Source organism: Coenobita brevimanus, chromosome 75 (genome assembly GCF_032717465.1).
Source record: "Coenobita brevimanus isolate Jiangsu-jjx chromosome 75, ASM3271746v2, whole genome shotgun sequence".
Lineage (NCBI taxonomy): Eukaryota > Metazoa > Arthropoda > Malacostraca > Decapoda > Coenobitidae > Coenobita > Coenobita brevimanus.
The window spans coordinates 21,951,447-21,976,348 of NC_137028.1; the positions used below are offsets into that span (position 1 = coordinate 21,951,447).

The window sequence follows — 24,902 nt, forward strand, 5'->3', positions numbered from 1 at the left end:
GGGGATTGACTGTAAACACCCGCGTTTTAGGGGTTAACCCTGAGGTCACACTTAATGACCTCATCCGACGTCTTTCTCAGTCTATCCCTCACAACCCCACCCCCAACATACACTTCTCACCTTCTGCACCCAATTATCATCCCCCATCCTCTCCACATGCCCAGACCATCTCAATCTACCTCTCCTCATCACAACACCAATACACTCCAGTCCCATCCTACCTCTCAACTCTTCCATCATAAACCCAGCCCCCCCAGGCCTTACACGCAGGGACGCACTGCACATCCACTTAATCACTGTCATTTCTGTATGTCTGAGCCTGCGAATATCCTCCTCCTTTACCGCCCAGGTCTCACTACCATACAGCATTACACTCCTAACACATGCTGCATACAAAGACCCCTTAGCACATAGGGAGAGTCCTCTCAATGTCAGGAGGGGCAACAGCTCCCTGAACTTCTTCCAAACACTTCTCACCCTAGCCACAGAGCTAGCTCCAGCGCCACCTCTAGCACACATGTCTCCCAAATAACAAAACTCTTCCACACACTCAATAGACTCACCAGCAAGTTTAATCCTTTCACGCCTGACAATCTCCCCCTGCTCTCCCTGACATGCCGCACACATAAAATCAGCATTATCTTGCAGTCTACCTCTGATACCACTACATCTCTTGTGCACCCATTTATCACAAACAGTGCACATGATGGAATTAGTTCCCACACCCTTGTGGCAAACTGCACATGGCCACTCTCCCTCGTCTGACAGGACCACCACCAACCCTAGATATCATCACTTTTGTTTTATCTGCATTTACCCTTAAGCCCTTGTGCTTCATACCACTGTGCTGGGATATATGTTCACTGAAAGTATGTTTTCTTTTTATCGTTGTAATTGGGTTAGTTTGCGAATTTTGTGATCTCAAAAATGGAGGATGAGAAAGAGCAATGTGTGTGCATCATGTTTTGTGTGAAACTCGAGCAGAACATGGCAGAAACTCATAAAATGTTAAAACAAGCATTTTGCCACAATGCTTTGGGGGTTACACAAACCTATGACTGGTTTAAGCATTTTAAAAATGGACGAATGTCAACACATGACGATGCACATTCTGGTCACCCTTCCACCAGTTCAACTTCTGACAATGTGGCCAAAGTTCGTGCAACCATCTCCAAAACAGAAGTGGGATAATCCACGATGTTTGTGACATTGTCTGCCTATCATATGGACCTCGCTAACTCATTCTGTCTGGTGAAATGAGGCGAAATCATCCAGACAAGTGGCACACAAACAAATAGGGGCTTCACCATGACAATGCACCCGCGCACACAGCCCTTGTTGTTCAACTATTTTTGCCATTAAAAAAACAAGCCAGTTGTCCCCAACCCCCCCGTATTCACCGGACATGGATCCCTATGATTCTTTCCTCTATCTGAAAATGAAAATCCAGCTGTAAGGACTAAGATTTGACACTACTGAGGAGATCCAGGAGAATATCACAGAAGGTCCTGAATATGCTGATGCTCAAAGACTTCCAGAGCACATTCTGACTGTGACAGAAGCACCAGCATCAATGTCTGCACGCCCATGGATACTACTTCGAAGGGAACAGTAATGATAGGACGACATTTTTTTTTCCTTCTTTAGTCAAATTTTGGGAACTTTCTCCCATGGAGACTACTTCGAAGGGAACAGTAATGATAGGACGACATTTTTTTTTCCTTCTTTAGTCAAATTTTGGGAACTTTTGGGTAGCACCTCATATGCCAGGCAAAGGGACCACAGATCCCATATGCATTGTCTGACATCTTTGGGCAAAATATATAAGAAAGAATGGGAAGCTGTACTTTGTTTCTGTTTTTTTGGAGAAGGCCTTTGATGACTCCCTAGGGAAGTGGTGATGTGGGCATTGAGAAAGCTTGGACTCGAGGAGTGGTTGGTTAGCGTGATTATGACTATGTAGGTGGGTGCTTACATCCAGGTTAGACGGCTTAGTCTTGAGCCCTTTATTGTTTGTCATAGTGCTTGAAGCTCTCTCACATGACATCAGACATGGACTTTCATGGAAGATGTTATATACTGATGACTTGGTGCTGACTGCAAAGAATGAATGGGGGACAGAGAAAAGATTTAGGAAGTGGAGGGACAGAATGGAGAACAAGGGTTTGGAAGTAAATGCCTATTAAACACAAGTGATGATATCTATGGCTGGTGGCGATACTGTCTAAGCAGAGGGAATATGGCCAGGTGTAGTTTGCCACAAGGGTGTGAGATGTATATCTATCTTGTACTGTGTTTGTGGTAAGTGGGTGCATAAATGATGGAGTGGTATTAGAGGTAGGCTGTGAAATAATGCCAATTTTGTGTGTGTGTGACGTGTCGGGGAGAGCATGTACAGATTGACAGGTATGAAAAGAATGATCTTGCTGGTGATTCACTGAGTGTGAAAAGGAATTCTGTTATTTGGGGAACATGTTATGTGCTGGCAATGGGGCTGGAGTTAGCACCGTGGCTAGGTTACGGTAAGGAATGGTTGGAGAAGTTCAAGGAGCTGTTGCCTCTCCTGACATTGAGAGGGTTCTCCTTTTGTGCTAAGGGATCCTTGTAGGCAGCATGTGTTATGAATGTAATCCTGTATGGTAATGAGCCCTGGGTAGTAAAGGAAGAGGATACTGACAGGCTCAAAAATACAGAAATGACCTTGATTAGATGGTTTTGTGATGCATCCTTCAATGCAAGGCCTGAGAGAGCTAAGATTGTAATTAAAGAGTTGAGAGGATGGGATCTGAATGTGCTGGTGTTGTGACGAAAAGGAGTAGACTGAGACTGGGCATGCTGAGAGGATGAAGGATGACAATTGGGTGCGGAACGAGAGAGATGTGAACATCAAGGGTAGGGTTGCAATAGGCAGACCAAAAGACCTAGAATAAAATCATAAGAGTGACCTCAGGGATATAGGACTGAATAGGGAGTTGGTCAGCCATTGAGCAGTGTGGAGAGCTGACATTAGGTGATCACGGCCAATGCATGCAAGCACGTTGGGACCCTTATAAACAATACGTACGATGCATCACACTAAATCAAAGTGGTCCATAAGTATCCTCAGTATGATCTGTGCATTATATTACTGCTATAATTACTCTCAATATGAGCTGTGCATTACATTAGTATGATCTGCACATTAAATTATTGAACAGTAGTTAATGTGACCAAGCAGTAACTGATTAAGTACTGTATTGACAAATCCATCCATACATCATCCAATCCTACATTGCCCCATGAGGAGCATAGGAGCCCGGGGCTAGGCAGTTGGTCCCGACATTTAAGGTGAGAGTGACCAGCCTCACTCATCCCTGAGTGGCATTACATGAGCAATCAACCCCAACCATCCCTTGGATATAAACCTTTACCGGCTCAATCCGACTGGAGTGCAATAATTACCCACTTAATCACCAGGCGCCAAAATTTGGTTATATGGTTACCACCCAGCATAGTACATGGTTTCCTGGTGTTCATGAAACCATTTGGCTTGTCACTCAGTGTAAAGTCACCCACAGGCAGAAGGAAAACGAAAGAATGAAGGAAAGAAAGACAGAAGAGGAAGTGTAAAGTCTCCTGTAGCCAGAAGGACAAAAAGGAGAAAAACAGAGGTAGCAATGTCACTGGAAAGGCACAAACATTGCATCCATTATTTTTCTGCCCAGAAATCCTTACAAAAACACCGACCCCCCTCACCAGTCTATTCTCAACACTCATCTCTGCTCATTACCTGCACTGTAATACATTTTATACAGGTATATCTCTAGAGGAATACGGTACTATACTATCTAATAAATACCCCAAAGTGTCAGAACTTAGTTGGTGGTTGGGTAGCATGTGGTGAAATAAGTCATAAAGAAGAAGCTAGTCATGGACAACAAAAACAATTAGCTTTTTTATTATAGGTTTAGTTGTTCAAATTTTGAAAGTTTATTATTCTTGCGGAAGGTCAGAGAACCAATTAGCTATCGATAACAAAACCAACTGTCCCTGGTTATTATGAGGAAAGGTTAACCCTGGCTATCACTTTTCAACAGAGAAGAAGGTCCAGCCCTGTTGGGAACTTCATATGGGCTACACACAGATAACAACCTATACTGTATCAAGAAGCACAACAAGACTACTTTTTTACTTTTCAGCTGTCACTTTATTTTGAGGAAACTTCCTCTTACACCCTCAGTGACCCATAACTGACACACATCGTACACCCTATGTAACCCATAACCAATACCCATCTTACATCCTAAGTAATCCACAACTGACACCCATCTTACACCCTATGTAACCCATACATGACAACCATACCTCCAAAGGAACAACACCCACAAGAGGAGGACATCCTCACCCACTGAAGGAAGTGCAGCCACCCCATCAACTAAAGCGCCTAGTATAGTTAGGCCTTATGGTGCTGAACAGGGATGCCTTCATAAGTTGGCACCAATAAAAGAAAGTGGCTTCAATGTCCAATTACATGTCTTCAAACTCCCTCCCTGTCTGCTGAAAGGAGGGTGATGGACTGCAGGAGAAGGACAACTTCAGCCTGCAGTCCACTAGATGCATATTTCAAATGAACCTGGGGCTAAAACTGCTGCAACTACAGTGCAGTCTCATTTTGCGAGAGTTGCATCAAGTGAAGACCTATTGCACAGCGAATTATTGCATAATGAGGTTGATATAACCTGGGTTCAATGGGGTTTGGTCACCCACCTGAAGTTTGTCCTATGCCGGTACGAGTCGTCACCAAGGGGGTACCCCCTCCCCAGCCTCACTCAGGATAGGGGACAGTTGAAGGGTCTGGATGACCACTCCACACATAAAGATACAATATCACTGCACTTAATATCACACACTGCACTATTTATTAAGCACTTACACTGCTACTTGGTGATAACAATGGTGTTTAAATGGCCTTTCACGCACAAAATAGAATGAAAGGCAACGATTACAGCCAGTGTAAACACTGGGAGGACATTTTGGTATGCATGTGTAACTGCATCCTCAAGAGATTCTTGGAGGAAGCTGTCAGTTTTCATGCATCAGCCTTGGTCACCAAATGGTGGCTCTCCATGCTGCTTGATCTCTGGTAGCCTCCCTCTTCTGTCCCCTATCAATGATGTCACATTCAGTGACCTCATCCCACGTCTTTTTCGGTCTACCTCTTGCAACCCTACCTCCAACATTCACACTTCTCACTTTCTGCACCCAATTATCATCCCCCATCCTCTCCACATGCTGAAATAATCTCAACTTACCTCTCATCATCACAACACCAATACACTCCAGCCCCATTCTACCTCTCAACTCTTCCATCATAAACCTAGCCCCCCCCAGGCCTTGCATTCAAGGACGCATTGCGCATCCACCTAATCATTGTCATTTCTGTATGTCTGAGCCTGCGAATATCCTGTTCCTTTACTGCCCAGGTCTCACTACCTTACAGTATTACACTCCTAACACATGCTGCATATAAAGATCACTTAGCACATAGGAAGAGCCCTCTTAATGACAGGAAAGGCAACAGCTCCCTGAACTTCTTCCAACCACTCTTCACTCTAGCCCCAGAGTTAGCTCCTGCCACACCTCCAGCACATGACATGTCTCCCAAGTAACAAAACTGTTCCACACTCTCAGGAGACTCACCAGTAACTTCATTCCTTTCACACCTTACAATCTCCATATGCTCTCCCTAACACACTGCCCATGTGAAATCAGTATTATCTCTCAGGCTACCTCTGATACATCTACATCTCTTATGCACCCACTAATCACAAATACTGCACAAGATGGAATAACACCCCATACCCTGGTGGCAAATCGTAATGGCCACTCTCCCTTTTCTTTATAGTACTGCCACCAGCCCTAGATACCATCACTCTTAAGCCCTTGTGCCCCATACCATTTCTCCACTTCCTAAATCTTTCCTCCACCTCCCTTTTATTCTCTGGAATCAACACCAAACCATCAGCATACAACATCTCCCACAGGAGTCCATTTCCGAAGTCACGTGAGAGGGCTTCAAGTACAGTACTATGATAAACAACAAGGGGCTCAAGACTGACCCCTGATGCACACCTGTCAATAGCTGGATAGGTAGGTAGGTATGTACGCACCACCAGTGTCAGTAAGTGGATATTGTTGAAAATCGTTGCCACCAATGTCGGGTATCGTAGTGGATCCCAGATTACTGCTGCTGCCAAATATAGATAATAGTTATAGCTTGTGAGCTGGGACTGTAGTTGTAGATTGGTATGGGACCTATGTCACCAGTATGGGCTGCTACCCATGTAAAGTCATGAGGCATTAGATAGCACTGAGATTATGTATTTATGAGTTTTATCTCTCTGGTCTCGAGGTAGGGCTTTCTCTGTCTCACTCCCCTCTCTGTCTATCTTGTATCATAAGTGAAGGTGAGGTTGAAACACTTGGAGGTTAAGAGGCTTTATTGTGACACAGTTATACTGTTCACTGCCTTCCCTGCACTTGTGATGACGGACAGAGTGACGTGAACCACTGATGTCAGCATGACAGCTAATCTTTTCCTTGCGCCAACCTACTTCTCTATCTCCTACTCTCCCCAATCTCCTTCTGACTGTTACAACTGATTTTTGGGTATATATTATTACAGTCATTACTTGTTTTACGATGATTCGGTTTATGATAATTCACTACAACGATAATAGAGGAGTTCCACCCCAAAATTCGATTTACAATAAATTTCCTGCTATAATGATTTTGCCATCGGAAAGCACCAGGCACAAGCGTAGGTGGAGACACTTTAGCAGTCTGGTGCACTAGCCCTCACTGCCTCCCGTATGCTACATTCTGCCTTCTTTATTGTACGAGCAGTTGACTCATTCACCCCAAACATAAGGTTCCGAGACAATTCACAGGCATAGGTGGACACACTTTAGCACAGTCTGGTGCACTAGCCCTCCCTGCCTCCCGTATGCTACATTCTGCCTTCTTTATTGTATGAACAGTTGACTCATTCACCCCAAACATACGGTTCCAAGACAATTCACCATCAAAACATGGATGGGTCCCCGTCAGGACAATTTGCACCCTGGACGATTCCCCATCATTCTATAAATATACTTATTATTGATTAAATAATACGTTAATAACTAATTTTCAGGGGGATTTATAACTCATATAAGTAAAAAACTAGTGTACTGTACTTGCTAAATAAACTGGTATGTAAATAAATGACGGGGAATCTTCCTGACAGCAAACTGAGACCGACATTCCTTCCCTAAGTTTGTCCAACACTTTAACTTTCTCTGTTAGCGACATCACTTTACGAGTCCGTTTTGGTGTGTTACCACATGCATCACTAGCACTACACTTAGGCCCCATGTTGGCAAACAAGGCAAGCAATCACTGGAACGCATTAAAATATGCCACAAATAACAATTCGTGAGTCATGCACAGTTCGACTGTTGGATTCAAACTAACTGTGTGGTGCGTGGTAGACCGGCCTCCCACCCACCCACCCACACACACACACACACACACACACACACACACACACATATGTATGCACACGGACAGCAGGTAGGCATTTTTATATTTTATTTACTTCTCTCGTACATTAAAATTATTTATTTGAATATTATAATTTTATGTTTTAATTACTGTAAGAAAAATTCGTGGATAACTGAAATCGCGTGAAAAAGTTTGCGTGAATTAAGGCATTACCTCTGTGGATTTGTGTGCCCAGTGGTAAGGTCAGTGCCAGTGTCGGTCCCAGTGCTATGGTTGGTACAAGTATGGATCCCAGTGCTAAGGTTGGTGCAGGTATGGGCCAGATTCCCCTCCCCCTAACCTGTTCCTGTCTGACTCAGAGGCTGACCATTAGTGCCTGTAAGCAAAGGCTGTCCCCCAGCCTCAGGGGGGACGTCTTGGACCAACACAGGAAGGAACGAAGGTGGGTTGTCATTTATGGTTCAGTCTTGGTTAGGTGACTTTGGGAAGCTGAGTACGTAACCCCCCTTTTATAATGGGTTTCAATCTCTCGATTTACGATAAAATCAGTATACTGTACGATAAGGTATGACCTCATGTAACCCCATCGTAAAACGAGCAATGACTGTACCTGGTTTCAGGCTGGCTGACAAGTATGTGTGTGTAAAGTGTCTAGCATGCTTCCATCATGTGGCTACGCTGGCTTCTGTGAGTTACACACTGTGTTTGACATAAATCTTGTGTTTTGACATTCTTGGTAGTCTGGACCAAGGGATGTTTGTGTTTTCCTGAACCACCAGACATCCACCTGCTTATTACATACTGTGCTAGTGTTACATATTGTGCTATACAGTAGGCCCTCCACATTCGCAGGGTTTAGGGGACACAGATCCCCGCAAAAGTGAAATTTCCGTAAATGTTTGGTGCACCCTCCCATAAATGCCTCTACAGCCGCAGATCACCCCCTGTGAGCAAGTGTGCACATACTGTACCTAATAAGTCATATCTGGGACCTAAATGCAGCATAAAATATTACAAATAGCTGATGACTTGCCCACACGTGAGTGTGGGCAAGTCATCAGTTACACATATACAGTACCCCAACTTCTTGCAATCATACCCATTAAATTCAGTCTTGGCTCCACAGAGGGGCAATCCGCGAATCTTTGAGCCCGCGAAAGTTGATTCTGAGAATGTGGAGGGCCTACTGTAATTATATTAATGCCTATAAATGTTACATATTGCGCTATGACTATATTAATGTCTAGATGCACCAACATTCATGGAAAACTAATCATTAAAATCTCCATTCACCCTTACTTGGGTGCAAACACCCACATACATAGCCATAACCACCCTAACCAGCCACTCTTCAGTCCCAGCTTTCTCACTGCCAACTTCACCACCTCCCAACTCAACAAAAACACAATACATATCCCTTTTTTTTTTTTCTATATATTTTTCCTGAAGCTGTACTGCATCTCATCAACATCCACACTTTCTCTAATCATACCTTCTAGAACTCTCTCCATTACCTGGTCTAAAAGCTTTATATCTCTAAATTTCCTCTTTCCAGGGCATCATCCTTCCCCTTGTACACATTTACAATAATTACACCCTTAAGCCAATCATCTGGGACAACACACTCATATGTAACTGTATTTATCAAATCAGAAACTAACCCCAGTCCTTTAACTCCTGAGACTTTCAATTTTTCAGCAGTCAGCCCATACACACCTGCTGCCTTCCCCACCTGCTTCCTGCCTATTGCCTCACTCACAATAGCAGTGTCAATCAAAGGTCAAGGGTCAGACACTGGCTCTGCTGGCTCCAAACCTTTCCTGTCCCAGTCAAACTCCTCATTCAACAACCGTTTGTAATGCTCTCTCCAGGCGTCTATAATATCCCCACTGTTCACCACCACCTTTCCTTCATCATTCTTCACACACTGCTCACCTATGATATCCCTGTTTTCTCTCTTCATCTGATTTGCCACCTTAAATTTCATTTTCTTCCTTTCCACATTATTTAGGTTATCAAGTAAAAGTCTTTGAGACTCAGACTTTGCCCTGCAAACCTTTTTTCTAGCCCTATGCTTGGCAGCCAAGTATTCCTCTTTGTTACCACCTTCTTCCATTACTGGAAAAGCCTTCTCTTCTCCTTAACTGCAGCTTCTGGACCATCATCCTACCACCAGGTTATTGTATGTCTTGGTGGGCCCCTTGTCCATCTACAAACTGATTCAATAACTCTTAAGAGGTTGTTCTTGAGGGCTCTGTACTGTTCATTAACACTTCTGTCAACATCTACCTGTTCAGCCACCACTCTACTCATCTTGCTATAGATGGCATCCCGTACTGCTTGTTTTTTCAACTTCCATATTTTTCTCCTAGGTGCATAGGTCCCCTTTTTCATCACCCGCTCCTTAAGCACCATGTCACATACCAACAACTTATGTTGCTGCTTACACTCTTTGCTCCCTATAACTTTAATATCCCTCACTAATCTCCTATCAGCCCTCCTGACCATGAAACAGTCTACCTGGCTGCTGTTTCCCTCAGACTCATATGTAATCAACCTATTCTTCCTTTTCCTAAAATGTGTGTTGCACACAAACATATTCATTGCCTCCCCAAACTTGAGTATCCTCTCCCCTTCCTCATTTCTTATACTATATTCACATCCCCCATGTACTCCTTCATATCCTTAGGCTGCTTCACCTACATGACCATTTAAGTCCTCTCCCAAAACTACAGTCTCATCCTCCTCCATACCACTTACAACACATATTAGGTCATCCCATAGTCTATCCTTCTCTACCTCACCCAAGCCTGCCTCTGGAGCATGCACCGATATAAATGCAAATATTATCACACCGAACAAAATTTTCACTACTATTATCCTTGCACTGACTCTCATTACATTCAGGACATACTCCACTCATTTCTCCTTAACCAGCACACCCACACCACAATATCCATCTTCCCCATCCTGCCAAAACAACTTGAAACAACAATCCCTCCTGGCAATCATTCTGGCTCCTACACCTGACTTCTTGCACATATCCCACATCCACCCACCTCTTACTGAATGCCTCAACTACTTACCCCACTCTACCCCTCAGACTTCCCACATTCCATGACACCATTCTGATCCGTATGGGTGATTTTGTTTCCTCAGGTATGATTTTTTTTTCTCTCTCCATAATCCGTGAGAATAAATACAATAATGAGGAGGGACCCACCTGCACAGTCCCAGGTTGAGGCATGGGGTCTGGGACCCATAGCCCACCAGCCGTGACCAGTGGTTGTGGCAGTGGCCTCAGGGCACACTGCCAGGACAGCTTCAGGGACACCCTGCAAGCATACCTTGGCACTGTAACTGTCTTGTACGGCTATTGATGGGGCAGCCTCCTGGGGCGCTACTCCCAGGTTTGGGCCCCTTTGTATTGGGCAGAAATGGTAGCCTTGGAACTGCAATGCCCTGTAACCTCTAGCACAGGTTTGAGCCCCATCACATCCTGGCCACAAAAATCTATGCTAGCGGGGCCCTCGTCACACCTTCTCTCAATACAGTATCTCCGCCACTAGATAGCGGGGGCAAAGTTTTCTGGCCACATGCCCTTCCCGGCATCAACCCCTCTGATGTAGTAGGGTACATTGTGTGATGTGTAAATCGCATGTGGTGTAGTGCACGAGACAGCTAGAGGAAGAGTCTAGGATAATAAGCTGGTCTGCTTTCCATGTTAGTGCCACAAAGAAAAGGTCAGCAAAGGGGGTTGATCAGATACGCTGGAAACTTGTGAAATGGGAGCTCAAGCTCTCCCTATCACCAGCATTCTCATAAAACTGTAGCGATTTTTTACATAATGAGGCATCGTATAATGAGGCTGCACTGTATGGTCCTTTGTTTAACTCAGTCCTCTTTCCAAAAACTGCTAATACTGTACCACTAAAACTGGATATTTGAGAATTAAACACACTGTAGCTAAAAGAAAAAATTCCACTTGAAGTGGTATATACAAGCCAATAATTTAACATACAAACCTTGTGGCCAGTTAAAACTCTTACGCAGTTTCCATTAAGGGTATCCCACACTCTGATGGACCGATCACTAGAACCAGTAGCAACATAGTTACTGTTTGGGTGGAACTGAACAACCTGTTGAAAAAGAAATTACTGTAATATAATGTTTAATTAAAAAGGTCAAATTAATTCACTGAAATCAAAACAAAATCAAGTACAGTAATTCATACAATTGATATGTTTTTGTGGTCGGTGGCGGTACCCATCATCCACTCATACAACGTACAGTAGTGCTACTCGAGAGTGACTACAATGAGTGACATGCCAAATGATTTCCTGTAAGCCAGGAAATCATTTAATACACTAGGTGGTAACGATTTAACAAACTCAATTGTGTTCCCCATGTGTCAACAAGTGGGTTGGCAAAGGCTAGTGACCCTCCCCAGAAAACAACTGACCACACTTGATCATCGAGTAATGCGGACACTAGGGACTGGACAAAACCGTAATACACGAACCCGCGTCACTAAAACAATATGTATGCATGTATAATGGGTACAATGTGTTCTGGGTATTTTCTTAAACTCTCATTTTACCCCTTCTTACCATCCCACTCCACATAAATTATCCCCTACTTATACCCACCACCAGGTAAAACACTGAGAGAGATATAACTACAGTGCTGTATTTTTAAGTATATGAATGGTATTAAAATAGCATTAACAAAAACAAAAGTTAGGCTGGGTACCCGTGTGTTGTTGATGCATGGCTCCCCAGCACTTTCCCCCTACACCCCACACTCAATGTTGTTGTTGTCATAAGTTTCGCCTTCTCTCGTACCATGCAACCATCGGTAGGGACGTTGTTCTTTCTCTGGGGCTCCACATAACGCCCTATAAGCTTCTCAGTCAGCTTGAGGACAACATTACGAACTTCACCAATGCCAGGTTCACATCACCAAGGTTCCCCAGCTCGATCTTATTTATTTTCTCTCAGCCCTTCCAAATCGTCCTGATGGTGCTTCCATTTACGCCATGCTTTTTCACAATTTCTACCCGACTCTTTCCCTGCTCTAACTCCTTTACTATCTAATACTTCTGGGCATACGTGAAGATGTGCAGCATTCTGAGTGGCTGGAACTGATCAAGTGGCATAACTAACAGTCAATGTCCATGAAAAAAAAAAAAAAAAAAAAAAAAAAAAAAAAAAAAAACGGTGCAAGTAGAACTTGGTGAGATGCAAGAAAGGACTGAGTGTGCCCAGGACACACACCTGGATGTAAGCCAGCCAATCATGGCAAGGCCGGCGGGTTACGTCACTGCGCAACTTTCTAATTTCGTCACCAAGCCAGCTGACTTCCTGCATGAGCTTGAGTTTTTCCCCGTGTTTAGGTGGTGGCGACCATCATCCACTCACTTGATGTAGTGCTGCCTACTTCTTCCTTATCCTTTATCATTCTTTTTCTGTGCCTGCCCTCCTCTCTTCCTATATTTCCCATCTTTCCTGTCACTTCTTATTGCTCTTCTTTCCTTTACAGGTGGCTTTACATTGAGTGACAAGCCAAATGGTTTCCTGTAAGCCAAGAAACCATTTACAACGCTGGGTGGTAACCATATAACCAACCCATACGTGCTCCCTGTGTGTCAACAAGTGGGTTGGTGGAGGGTTAGTGCCCCTCCCCATAAAACCAATAACTCAAAGGCAAATGGCCACCCCTTACGGGATTGTGGCATCTGGAAATAGATAGATAGATAGATTATGACTGTGCGTTACTCAAGGATTGACCGTAACTTAAACAAAATGGCTTGGGCCCAGACCAACCCACGGATGATGACCATGGACCAAACAAAAGACAAGTTGAGGAATGCTACATGGAATGTGTGGGGCACAAACGATGAGATGAAATAGAGAGATTGTCAAGGTGCTTGAGGATTCAAAGGTGGACATATGTGAATTGTCTAAGACCAAATGGAGAGGTGAGAGTGTAAGTGAGAGCACTGATTGGATATATGTGTGGGAATAGGTAAGGATGAGAGGCAAAGGAGGGTGTATGCACTGCTGTGTGCAAGAGATGGAAGGGGAATATAAGAGAGCATTGATCAGTTGATTCAAGGACTGTGTGGTTAAGACTGAAAGTAGGAGTAGAGGTATGGATGACTGTGTGTTTAGATGTGCCAACAGAAGACCATGGAAGCAAAATGAAAAAAAAAAAGTTCTGGGCAAATGTGGAAGCATGCAGGGAAAAGGTTGAGAGGAGTGAGAGAGTTTTTCTGACTGGAGATTTGAATGGAAAAGTAGGGAAAGTGAATATGGATGAAGTAGTTGGTGAGCTGGGTGTGCCTGCAGAAATGGATAAGAATGGTAGTAAGTACTCCAATGGACATTTGTGCAGGAGGGGACTTGTGATAGCCAAAACCCTCTTTAGGCACAAAATGATCCACAGGTATAAATGGTGAGTGATGAGAAGGGTGGGCACTGAACTAAATGGAAGTCAGGTGATGACTGATTACCGTATGTACTCGTATGTGATGATGAGAAAATGAGAAGACGTGCTAGATACGAGAGCACAGAGGTTGGGGATGTGGACTCTCTGACCACCACTTGGTGGTGGTGAGAGTCAAGGTACAAATGCGACTGATGAAAAGGAGAGAATGGCAGGAGGAAGCAGTATACACAAAGGGGGTACAATGGTTGCAGAAAAAAAAAAAATGCAGAATATCAGAAAGATGTGGAGGAGTGACTGAGTAAATATGATTTGGAGGAATGGTGGGAGGTGGGGGATAAAAGAAAGGTATTCACAGAAGAAACCTGTGCAACATGTTAGGTGGTGTGTGGGGTGAAAAGAAGATGAGGGGATGCAGGGAAGAGCCTGGTGGAAAGAAGAGGTAAGACAGGCTGTAATGCAAAAGACTAAAGCATATAGAAAGTGGATGGGACATAGAGGCATGGAGGATATTGAGAAACAGAACAAAGTTATATGCAGAGACGAGAAAGGTGAAAAGATTAGTAACAGAGAATACGAAGAGAGAGAATGAGGGGTTTGGAAGGAATTTGGGCATAAAGTGGAGGGAATGTAAGAAAATGTTCTGGATGGAAGTCATGAAAGTAAGACAGGGTGATAAAAGGTAGTGGGGGAGTGAAAGATAAAAATGGCAGATTGCTGGTGGAGAAGGAAGAAAAAGTGTGCAGATGGAGAACACTGTACAGAACTGTTAAATACAGAGAATGAAAGTAATGTGAGTACAGGTATACCCTGGTCTAAAGATGAAATTGGTTAGGTAAAAACCCATCATTAGGCAGGGTATCATATATCGGGGTAGATTTAACATGTAAAGTGATGGGATGTGTTTTTCAGACTTGGGTTTCCTCCCCCCCTTGCCAAGTCCAAAACCCACCTAAATGAGCCCAAAAACAAGTTTAAAGCCAATTTAAAAGGCCTAACAACTGTAAAAGAAGTTAACCTAAGCCTAACACCTGTAAATAACGAATAAAATCTGAAAATCGTCATATATACCGTAAGTCTGGAAAAAATCAAGTTTGGTAAACTGTACCCCCAAATGACAATGTTCACCCCATCTTTTTTTTTTTTTTTTTAAATGCAAGGAAGAAGGAATCAAAGGCCACGAGCCCGCAATAACAGTTCCTTTCAAGAAAAAACAAAATACAATAGAGAGCCAAATTCAAGATCCGATCATTTCGAGATGCCTGAACACACTGCATGGCTACAACACATTAATCTAAGTCTAAAAACTGTGTACAAATCAACCTAAACACACAATTTGTCTAAAATATCATCAATATCAGTTAAAAAAAAATCAAAACCCATCGTTAAACCAGGGTTTGGCCATCGTTAGGCAGGGTATGGTGGTACTTCTATCCCCATTGTTAAGCCGGGTATCACATCTAGGGGTACCACATATTGAGGTGTACCTGTATAAGTGGCTGAGAGAATGAGGGAGAAGAGAAGGAAAGAAGACATAGGCAAGACGGAAGTACTGGAAGTAATGAAGAAAGTCAAAATGGGGAAATCCTCAGGAATTGTTAAAGTGTGTGGTGAAATGTTGAAGTATGGGGGAGAGATAGTAGTAGAATGGATAAGGCAGATGTGCCGATTGGCCAGAGAGGAAGAGTCCCTGAGTATTAGAAGTCAAGTACTGTACTGTAATTTTAATGAAACATGATATAATTATTATCACATTATGCTCACTGCATGTTTAATGCTTTGAGGATTATTTTCAGACAATACTAATGTGTCATGTAATGCATATATTTACAAGAGCCAAGGCTGGTCTGGATGATGCAGAAAAAGACAGGTTCTGGGACAACTTGATACATGTACTAAGTAGTAAAGGGGATGATAAGATTGCAGTGCAGGAGGGGACTTAAATGGTCATGTGGGTGAAGCAGCTCAAGGATAGGAAAGGGTATATGGGGGATGTGTAAATGGTATGAGGAATGTGGGAGGAGAAAGGATACTTGAGTTTGGGGAGGCAATGAACAAAATTGTGTGCAACATGCATTTTAGGAAGAGAGTGGGTTGATTACATACAAGTCTGTGGGAAACAGTAGCAAAGAAAGACTATTTCCTGATCAGGAGGCCTGAGAGAAAGTTGGTGAGGGATGTTAAAGTCACAGGGAGCAAAGAGTGTGTGCAGCAACACAAATTACTGATGTGTGACATGATGCTTAAGGAATGGGTGGTGAAGAAAAGGACCTATGTACATAGGGGGAAACAGCTAACTAAAATGACGAACAAGTAGCCTCGGACAAGGACTGCCCAAAAGATGATGACCAAGGACTGGACAAAGGACATGGTACGGACTGCGATGTGGAATGTAAAGGGTGCGAATGATGAGGTGAATGAAAGAGAGATTGTCCAGGTGCTTGAGGGTGCGAAAGTGGATGTATGTGGAGTAACTGAAACTAAATGGAGAGGGGAGAGTGTGAGAGAATGGGAGTATAGATGGGGTATATGTGCAGGAATAGGTGAGAATGAGAGGGCAAAAGGAGTGTGTATTGTTTTGAGTAAAAGATGGAAGAAGAACATAAGAGAGTGAGCATCAGTCGGCTCAAGGATTGTGTGGGTAAGACTGAATGTTGGAATACAAATGTGGGCGATTGTGTGCGTGTATGTGTCAACGCATGATCACACAAGCAGAGTGAGAGAAGAGTTCTGGACAAGTGTGGAAGTGTGCATGGAAAACTTTGGAAGGAATGAGAGAGTGTTTTTGATTGGTGATATGAATGGTAAAGTAGGGAATGTGAAGGTGGATGGAATAGTTGGTGAATAGGATGTGGCTGCTGATATAGATGAGAATGGCAGTGCGTTAGTGTACATTTGTGCCGGGAGAGGGATGGTGATTGCCAATACCCTCTTCAGGCACAAAATGATCCACAGGTATACATGGCGAGTGATGAGAAGGGTGGGTGGTGAACTGAATGAAAGGAAGGCAATGATTGATTATGTGTGTGTGGATGAAAGGATGCAAAGATGTGTAATGGATGCAAGAGCTTATAGAGGTTGGGGGAGTGGACTTTCTAACCACTACTTGGTGGTGGCCAGAATCAAGGTCCAAGTAAGATAGAGAAATAGAAGAAGGGAAGGACGGGAGGAAGGAGTAGTTGCAAGGAGAGTGGAAAGGTTACAAGATGATGAGAAAAAGGCAGAATATAAGAGAGAAGTGGAGGAACGATTGGATAAATGTGAACTGAAGGAGATGGGGGATGTGGAAGATGTGTGCAAGATATTCACAGAAGAAATATGTGCAGCATGTGATGTGGTGTGTGGGGTGAAGAGAAGACGGAAGGGGGTGCAAGGAACAGCATGATGAAATGAAGAGGTCAGAGGCTGCAGCACAAAAGAAGAAAGCACACAATGAATGGATGAGAAATAGGGACGTGGAAAAAGTTGAGAGGTGGAAGAGAGAGTTATATGCAGAAAGGAAGAGAGAGGTGAAAAGATTAGTAAGAGAGAGTAAGATAAGAGTGGATGAGGAATTTGGAAGGAATTTGAGTGTAAAGTGGAGGGACTGTAAGAAAATGTTCTGGAAAGAGGTGAAGAGAGTAAGACAGGGTGGCAGTGAAGTTAGTTGGGGAGTGAAAGATAAAAATGGTAGATTACTAGTGGAGAAGGGAAAAAAAGTGAGCAGATGGAGAGAACACTTTAAGGAATTGCTGAACATAGAGAATGGAAGTAATGCGAGTATAAGTGGCTGGGGAATGGCTGGGAGAAAGAGGGAGGTGAGAAGACAGGAAGAAATCAGTAGGACAGAAGTTGTGGAAGCAATGAAGAAAGTCAAAATGGAGAAGGCCCCAAGAATTGATGGAGTGTGTGGTGAAATGCTGAAGAATGGGGGAGAGATTGTAGTAGAATGGATGTGGAAGATGTGCAGATTAGCCTGGGAGGAAGGTAGAGTCCCAGAGGATTAGAAGTCAAGTATAATTATTCCCTTGTCCAAAGGAAAAGGGGAAACAGAAGTGTGTGGTAATCATAGGGGCATTTGTCTTCTTAGTGTAATAGGAAAAGTGTATGGTAGGATACTTATTGATAGAGTTAGTGAAATGACAGAGGAATTAGTTGGAGAAGAACAGGGAGGCTTTAGGAAGGGAAGAGGTTGTGTAGATCAGATATTCAATCTTAGATCTTTAGTGGAAAAGTTTCTAGAGAAGGGAAAGAAGCTGTATGTGGCTTTCACGGATTTGGAGAAAGCATATAACAGGGTGGATAGACAAGGATTGTGGAATGTATTTAGAATATATGGAGCAGATGGGAAGTTGCTGAATGCTGTGAAGAGTATGTATGATGGTGCTAAGGCTGACGTGTGTGTGGATGGTGAACTGAGTGAATTTTCCTCTTTGAAGGTTGGTTTGAAACAGGGATGTGTCACGTCGCCATGGTTGTTCAATCAGTACATGGATGGGGTAATAAAAGAGATAAAAGGTAGGGTAGTGGATGTTGGAGTGACCCTAGTGAAAGAGGGTAGTGTTTGGAAACTCCCTGTACTGTTGTTTGCAGATGATACTGTGTTGTTAAGTGAAGACGAAGGGGAGCTGCAAGGCTTGGTGGATGAGTTTGGGAGAGTGTGTAAGAAACAAAATCTAAAGGTGAATGCAGGGAAGAGTAAAGTGATTGTCTCTGAGAAAGGAGAAGTTAGTGAATGTACAGTGAGGCTGGATGGTAAGGAAATGGAAAATGTGAGTATGTTAAGTACTTGGGAAGTGTGATGAGTAAGGATGGAAGTTTGGAGGATGAAGTGCTTGAAAGGGTACAACAAGGAAGAAAGGTTGCTGGTTCCTTAAAGGCAGTGATAACAAACAGGAAAGTGAGCATGGAAGTGAAAAAGTTACTACATGACAGTATTGTGATACCAACTCTAACGTATGGAAGTGAAGCTTGGACGTTGTTGGAAGGACACAAGTCAAGAGTGAGAGCAGTGGAAATGAGTTATTTAAGCGGAGCCTGTGGAGTCACATGGAGAGACAGGCTGACAAATAAGGATATAAAGAAGCATTGTGGTGTGGATGTGGAGGTGATAAGAAGTGTTAGGAGGATGACACTGAGGTGGTTTAGCCATATGGAGAGGATGGAGTGTGAGAGACTGACAAGGAGAGTGTATGTGAGTGAGGTGGAGGGGGGAAGAGGGAGGGGGAGGCCGAGGATGAGATTGAGGGATGGATTGGAGAGGTATATGAGAGAGGGGGGTGTGAATTGGGAGCAGGGCAGTGAAATGGCAGGGGGCAGGGCGACGTGGAGGCGATTTGTTTGTGGCCACCCCATATGGAATTAAGGCGTCTGGCAATAGATAGACAGATAGAAAACCAAGTAGTATGGGATGCCTTCAACAGTGAGAAGAGCAGAATGGTGGCTGAACAGGGAGCTATTGACAGACGTGTTAGTACAGAGCTCTCAAGAACAGTCTCCTGATTCAGTCTGTGGCTGGACAAGGCCTCCCCCCCCCCCCCAAGATGTAAAGTAACACGGTGGTGGGATGTGGGTGTAAAACCTGCGGTTAAATAAAAAAAAAGAAGGCTTTTCCATGAATGGAAAAGGATTGGTAAAAGGGGGGAATACTTGGCTGCCAAGCAAGGGGCTAGAAAGGAGGTACACAGAGCAAAATCTGAGTTTCAGAGACTTTTGTTGGATAACCTATATAGTGTTGAAAAGAGGAATATGATATTAAAGGTGGGAAATCAAATGAAGAGGGAAAACAGCGACTTCATAGGTGAGCAGTATATGAAGAATGATGAAGGAGAGGTAGTGGCGAACAGTGAGGATATTAAAGATGCCTGAAGAAAGCATTAAAACCAGTTTCTGAGTGTGGCATCTGACTGAAACAGGGACAGTTTGGAGTCAGTGGATCCAGTGTTTGGCCCTTGGCCTTTGATAGATGCTGCTACTGTGAGCAAGGCAACAGGCAGGATGCAGGTGGGGAAGGCAGTGGGTGTGTCTGGGCTGACTGTTGAAATGCTTATGGCCTCAGGAGATACAGGAGTCAGGTTAGTTACTGATTTGATAAATGCAATCATATATGGTAGGTGGGGGCGCTTACCATCCACTCACTCGATGCAGTGCTGCTCTCGGGTGTCTGCCCTTTCCCTTCCATCCTTCTTTCCTTCCATTCTCTTCTGTCTTTCTTTCCTTCATTCTTTCCGTATCCTTCTGCCTATGGGTGACTTTGCACTCCCTCTTGTGTCTTTCTTTCCTTCATTCTTTCCTCTTCCTTCAGCCTGTGGGTGACTCTACACTGAGTGACAAGCCAAATGGTTTCCTGTACACCAGGAAACCATTTTCTACGCTGGGTGGTAACCATATAACCAAATTTTGGCGTCTGGTGGTTTAGTGGGTAATTATTGCGCTCCAATCGGATTGAGCCGGTGAAGATTTATATCCAAGGAGTGGTTGGGGTTGATTGCTCATGTAGTACCACTCAGGGATGAGTGAGGCTGGTCACTCTCATCTTAAATGTCGGGACCAACTGCCTAGCCCCGGGCTCCTGCGCTCCTCATGGGGCAATGTAGGATTGGATGATGGATGGATGATGGATGAACATAAGTGTGTTGTCCCAGATGATTTGCTAAGGAGTCTGACTGTACAAGGGGAAGGATGATGTCCTGGAAAAAGGAAAAAATTGAGGAGTAAAACTTTTGGACTATTTGATGAAGGTAATGGAGAGAGTTCTAGAAGGTAAGATTCGAGAAGAAGTGAATACTGATGAGATGAAGTTTGGGTTTATGCCAAGCAATGGGTCCACTGATGCCATATTCATTGTTTGACAGCTTCTTGACAAACATTTAGGATTTGTTATTTTTGTTGATTTGGAGAAAGCCTTTGACAGAGTCCCTAGGAAAGTGGTGAACAGGGCAATGAGAAATCTTGGGATCGAAGAGTGGTTGGTTAGAGTGGTTATGGCTACGTATGTGGGTGTTTGCGCCCAGGTGAGAGGGAAGGAAGATTTGAGTGATTAGTTTTCCATGAATGTTGGCCTACATCAGGGGTCAGTCTTGAGCCACTTATCGTTTATCATGGTGCTTGAAGTCCCCTCACGCAACTTCAGAGATGGACATCACTGACAGGTGTTGTATGCCGATAATTTGGTGCTGATACCCTGAAGGTTTCATGTTGACGGCTCAAGCTGCTCATGAGATATAATGGGAACACACACACACACACACACACACACACACACACACACACACACACACACACACACACACGTTGCCGACAGAGACGGAGCACTTCCTGGATCGTGGGGAAATAATCGCTGAATCAGCGACGAAAAAGATACCAGCCTATTTGTGATTATGTGAAAGAGTGCGGGAGTGGTGGTCCTGTCGGACAGTACAGTAGTTAAAAAAAAAAAAAATGCTGTTCTGGTCATAAAAAAGTACAAGATATAGTGGAAATAGAAAGTCTCCATATGGCTTCATCATGGCGGAAAGGGACGGTGCTTTGTTTACAACTGGCGAGAAAGAGTTTGAGGGCTTCTCCGAAGATAATGTGGGAAATGGAAGTATTAAGCTGAGCCAAACAAGAGTAGCAGGAGTAGAGAAAACAGTGGAGAGGAATGTCCAGGAGATAAAAAAGGTATGGGCAGTAATCAGAGTTACAGGAACGGACCACAGGGCAGGAAAACGAGATCAAAATTCTATGGAATAAACTGGAAAAAATCTGTACACGCAGTAATGAACAAGAAAGAGAAGTCACAGAATTAAACGTGAGTAATGAATTTGCCTCTAATGAAATAAAACAGCTTAAGAGGCTGGAAGAAGAAAGCAACAGGATGAAAAGCAAACTAGATAAGTATGAATCCAAACCAAGAATGCAAGATGAGCACATTAAAGAAATCAAGGAGCAACATAAGGAGTGGAAGAAAATTCAAGAAGAAGGAAATGTAAATTTGAAAGAGATTATAGAACAACAAAGCAAGGAAAAGATGGAAAGGGAACTGGTTAGGGTACTGAGAAGTAGAGAATCATTAGACAGAGATGCAGCGGATAAGAAAAATATGTGTAATAATTTCTGGGGTAAAAGAAAAACGTATGACAGTAAGATCAGAAAGAGAAAGAAAATAGCTGAGTATGGTTAGAGAAATAATATCAAGAGTTATGGAGGAAAACAACGAAGATCAAGAAGAGATTGAAGAAGTGTTTAGGTTAGGAATGTACAAGGAAGGAGGGGCGAGGCCACTGAATGTAAAGTTTAAGTCCCAGGCAACAGTAAACGAAATCATCAATAGAACATGGAAATTATCAGACAGGGAAGAGTTCAGAAATGTTTGGATAAGCAGAGATGCAAATGAGGAAGAAAGAGCTAAAATAAAGGAGTTTGTAAAGGAAGCAAAGGTAAAAAACAAACAGAGAATGGAGGAAGAGAAGACAGTGTTCTATTGGAGAGTTACGGATCAGAAATTAAGGAAGTGGTACCGACGGAGAGAGGGAGAGAAGAGAGTATAAAAAACATCAAAAATAATTTGAACGTGGCATATACTAATGTTAATGGTTTAATATCAGAAAGGCTAGAGATCAACGATTTCTTGAGGGTATAGAGACCAAGTTAAGAGAAGATATTGATGATCATAGGGGACATGGTAAATAAAAACTGGAGAAGAGACAGAAAAGAAAAAATGGGAGGAAGAGTTATGATAGCAGTGAAGAACAACATAAATGTAGATACCGTGGAAATGGGAGAAGGCAGGGCTGAAGTGATAAATATGAAATAAGAAACTGGAGAGAATAACAAGAGAGATATGGCGGTACTGTATGTTCCCCCTAAGACAAAAGCATGGAATGATGAGGAATACAAGGAAATGTCATCAAACATGGCTAGTTATTTACGGAAAATGATTGAGAAAAGCAACAATATAATTTTAATGGGTGACTTCAACTATAAAGAGGTGAACTGGGAGGAACAGGACTCAGGAGGCAGCGAAGATTCGTGGGGCACTATATTATTAAATATAACAATGAACAATGTGATGACACAAAGGGTCAAAGAAGAGACACAGTTCCAAGATGAGGACACACCAGCAAGATTAGACTTACTGTTTACCATTGAACCCGATGTAATAGAATCTTTGAAATATCTGTGTCCTATAGGAAAAAGTGATCATGTGGTCAATGATTTCCAGATGATAACAGGGAACATGAAGCCATGAGATGAGCTTTATAGGCAGGGAAGATACAACTTTGGAAAAGCAAATTTTACAGGATTGAGAAAATTTTTCGAAAATGCGGATCGAAGAAAATTCAGAGAAACAAGAGAGATGCAGAGGAAGTGGGATATTTTTCTAGGCCTCTATAATTTGGCAGTGGAAAAATTTGTGCCAAGAGTAAGAGGGAAAGAAAACAGGAAAAAGGAGTGGTTTAATAGAAGGTGTATGACAGCAAAAAAAGAGAGAGACATGGCATGGAATAACTGGAGAAAGAGAGGTAACAAGAGAACAAAGGAAGAAAATAAAAGAACTAGAAATGAATACACAAGAATACGTAGAGAGGAAGAAAGGAATTTTGAAAAAGGTATAATAGACAAATGTAAAGATGAACCCAAACTGTTTTATAGATCTGTCAATGGCAAACTGAAACAAAAGGAAGGAAGCACTAAACTGAAAGTAGAAGGAGAGGTCTATAAAGATGCAGCAATGCAAGCTGAAATAATGAAAAAATGTTTCCAATCAGTTTTCACTAATGAAATGGAGATTGTGGATGGGGAGGAAGTGACTAGAAATGTAGTGATAAAAGACATAAAAGTGGAAGTACAGGAAGTGTATAAATTTCTGGAAACTCAAGATGTAAGGAAAGCCCTAGGACCAGGTGGAATCTCTACCTGGGTACTGAAGGAATGCAGACAACAACTGGTAGATAAATTTCACAGTTTAATTGTGTTCTCTGGAAGAGGGGAAAGTGCCTCAAGAATGGAAGAGGGCAACTGTGGTACCAATTTATAAGGGAGGAAACAGGGAAGAACCCCTGAATTATAGGCCAGTGTCCTTAAAGCATGGTTGCAAAATTGTGTGAGAGAATTCTGAAAGTTAGATGGCTAAAATATCTGGAAGATATGAACATTTTGACTGAAAGTCAGTTTGGATTCAGAAGTGGAAGGTCATGTGTTTCTAACTTGTTGAGCTTTTACTCAAGAGCGACTGACGTGCTACAGGAGAGAGACGGTTGGGTGGATTGTATGTATTTAGATTTGGAGAAGGCCTTTGACAAGGTACCCCATAAGAGACTAATGTGGAAACCAGAGCATATAGGAGGACTGAAGGGGAACCTCCTGGAATGGATAAGAGACTTTTTGAGACACAGACAAATGAGGACAGTAATAAGGGATAGGATGTCTGCATGGAGGGAAGTAACAAGTGGAGTCCCACAGGGCTTGGTGTTGGCGCCAGTAATGTTCCTGATTTACGTAAATGATATGGTAGATGGAGTGAATAGTTATGCAAGCCTGTTTGCTGATGATGCAAAGATCTTGAGGAAAGTAGAGGTTGAGGAGGATTATAAAATGCTGCAGGAGGATCTGGATAGGATACACGATTGGAGCCAGATGTGGGAAATGAAATTCAATGCAAAGAAATGTAAAATATTGGAAATGGGTAAAAGTACCAAGAGGCCATCACTGAATTATTTAATGGGTAATGAACTAATCACAAATGTGAGAGATGAGAAAGATTTGGGAGTGTTGGTCCACGATAGTTTGTCACCTGAAAAACATATTAACAAGACAATTAGAGAGACGTATAGACTCTTGACTTATATAAGAATAGCATTTCATGATATGGATGAGATGATGAAAAAATTTATAATGGCCCTGATCCACCCCAGGTTAGAATATGCAGCAGTAGTGTGGTCCCCACACAAAAAGAAAAATATAAACAA

The 24,902-nt window shown here is 43.0% G+C and overlaps 1 protein-coding gene across 1 annotated transcript in view; it reads right to left on the reverse strand.

Moving 5' to 3' along the window:
* Taf5 (TATA-box binding protein associated factor 5) overlaps positions 1-24,902 on the reverse strand; it is a 255,487-nt gene that overhangs the window by 17,948 nt on the left and 212,637 nt on the right. Inside the window, exon 10 of the mRNA XM_080278918.1 lies at positions 11,550-11,663. Coding sequence (XP_080135044.1) covers positions 11,550-11,663 — 114 coding nt within the window. The remainder of the gene's footprint in view (positions 1-11,549; positions 11,664-24,902) is intronic.